Source organism: Charadrius vociferus, unplaced genomic scaffold, assembly GCF_000708025.1.
Source record: "Charadrius vociferus isolate BGI_N301 unplaced genomic scaffold, ASM70802v2 scaffold84, whole genome shotgun sequence".
Classification (NCBI taxonomy): Eukaryota; Metazoa; Chordata; class Aves; order Charadriiformes; family Charadriidae; genus Charadrius; species Charadrius vociferus.
In genome coordinates, this window is record NW_009647941.1 from 1,923 (window position 1) to 3,751 (window position 1,829).

The 1,829-nt window shown below is 46.1% G+C and overlaps 1 protein-coding gene across 1 annotated transcript in view; it reads left to right on the forward strand.

The window, feature by feature from the left end:
- Positions 1–914: 914 nt before the first annotated feature.
- Positions 915–1,829, forward strand: part of LOC104284840 (zinc finger protein 367-like) — a 19,346-nt gene continuing 18,431 nt past the window's right edge. Inside the window, exons 1-2 of the mRNA XM_009883213.1 lie at positions 915–954; positions 1,193–1,461. Of these exons, the coding sequence (XP_009881515.1) occupies positions 915–954; positions 1,193–1,461 (309 nt within the window). The remainder of the gene's footprint in view (positions 955–1,192; positions 1,462–1,829) is intronic.

Sequence of the window (1,829 nt, forward strand, 5' to 3'; positions counted from 1 at the left end):
ACTAACTGTATATGAAGTGGCTAACAGAGTACAACAATATGAAGGCAGTCTCTCTTGTCCCCTCATTGTGGAAGACATGGAAACAATGGATCAGAAAATGACTGAGAAAACTGAGAAAACGACCAAGAGAATGGCTGAGCAAAACGAGAAAATAATTGAGGAAATTACCAAGAAAAAAGCTGAGAAAAATGAGAAATTGTTTGATAAACTATTTGATAAACTGTGGGAAATTGGCTAGCTGAGAAGGGTAACATAGATATGATCCAGCTGGCTGAGCAGGAGCTTGGGAAACATCGGACCCAGTTCCTGTGATTGCTAATTGGCAAGGGCACCCTTACCCTGACTGCAGGTGCTACACGGTAATGAGAAGCCTGTGATTACTCAGGCATGGGAAAAGAGGGAGTAGTTGCATGGGAGAAGAAGAGGTAGCTAGCCACAGATAAGGAGCTAAGGGCTGGAGTGATGAACCAATCGGAATGCTGTGTTGTTGGAACACATATAACTAATTATAGCAGAGTATATATGAAACATGTAGTAGCCAATTATAGTAGAGTAAACATGGAATATGTTTTAGCCCATTATAAAAGACAGCTGTGCTATTCAATAAAGGAAGCTTGCTGATTGCTCATATTGAGTGTCCATGTCTTCCCCCGTCGCAACAATAAACTGTCCAGGATGGAGGAAAGATCCCACTCTTCCCCCGAACAGAACCACGTTGCAGCCATTAGCAGAAGATGCCCTCATAGAGACCGGATCAAAGGAGACAGAACACCCCATGAGATATTCTGTGGTATTGCCTCCATGACCACAGACAGGACATGACGAAGTAGGAAGGACAACCTGCCTCGGCCCTACAGGTACAAGTACGTGAGCTGCAAGGTAAAACAGATAGAAGAAAAAATTCATCCGGGAGGATGGCTGCTCCAGCCTACCGTGAGCAGTTCTCCAGTCTGGGTAGGAACTCATCTCCTAATCATGAGTACTACATGAGTACTGTGCTCAACATCAGAGGGGTCCTGCCTCCAGCCAGGAGGAGGAGAGGGACAACCAAATTTATTGGACTGTGTGGATTCCATGGCCTGGCACGTTAGAGCCACAAAAGTAAAAAGCCCTAGTGGACACTGGTGCACAATGCACTCTATTGCCATCGAATCATAAAGGGGCAAAATTCCTCCTATTTCTGGAGTGACAGGTGGATCTCAAGAACTGACTGTATTAGAGGCTGAAGTGAGCCTAACTGGGAATAAATGGGAGAAACACCCCATTGTTATTGGTCCAGATGCTCCGTGCATCCTTGGCATAGACTATCCCAAGAAAGGATATTTTAAAGACCCAAAAGGGTATGACTGGGATTTTGGTATAGCAGCTATAGAGACTGAGGACGTTACACAGCTGTCTACCTTACCCACTCTTTCAGATGACCCTTCTGTTGTGGGACTGTTGAGGGTTGAAGATCAGCAGGTGCCAATTGCTGCTGCCACGGTGCATTGACGACAGTATCGCACCAACCGAGACTCCCTGATTCCCATCCATAACCTCATTCGACAGCTAGAGAGCGAAGCAGTGATCAGCAAGACTCGCTCACCCTTTAACAGCCCCATATGGCCAGTGTGGAAGTCTGATGGGGACTGGAGACTAAAAGTAGACTATCGTGGCCTGAATTAAGTCACGCCACCACTGAGTGCTGCTGTGCCAGACATGCTACAACTTCAGTATGAACTGGAGTCAAAGGCAGCCAAATGGTATGCTACAATTGACATTGCTAATGCCTTTTTCTCTATTCCTTTAGCAGCAGAGTGCAGGCCACAGTTTGCTTTCACCTGGAGGGG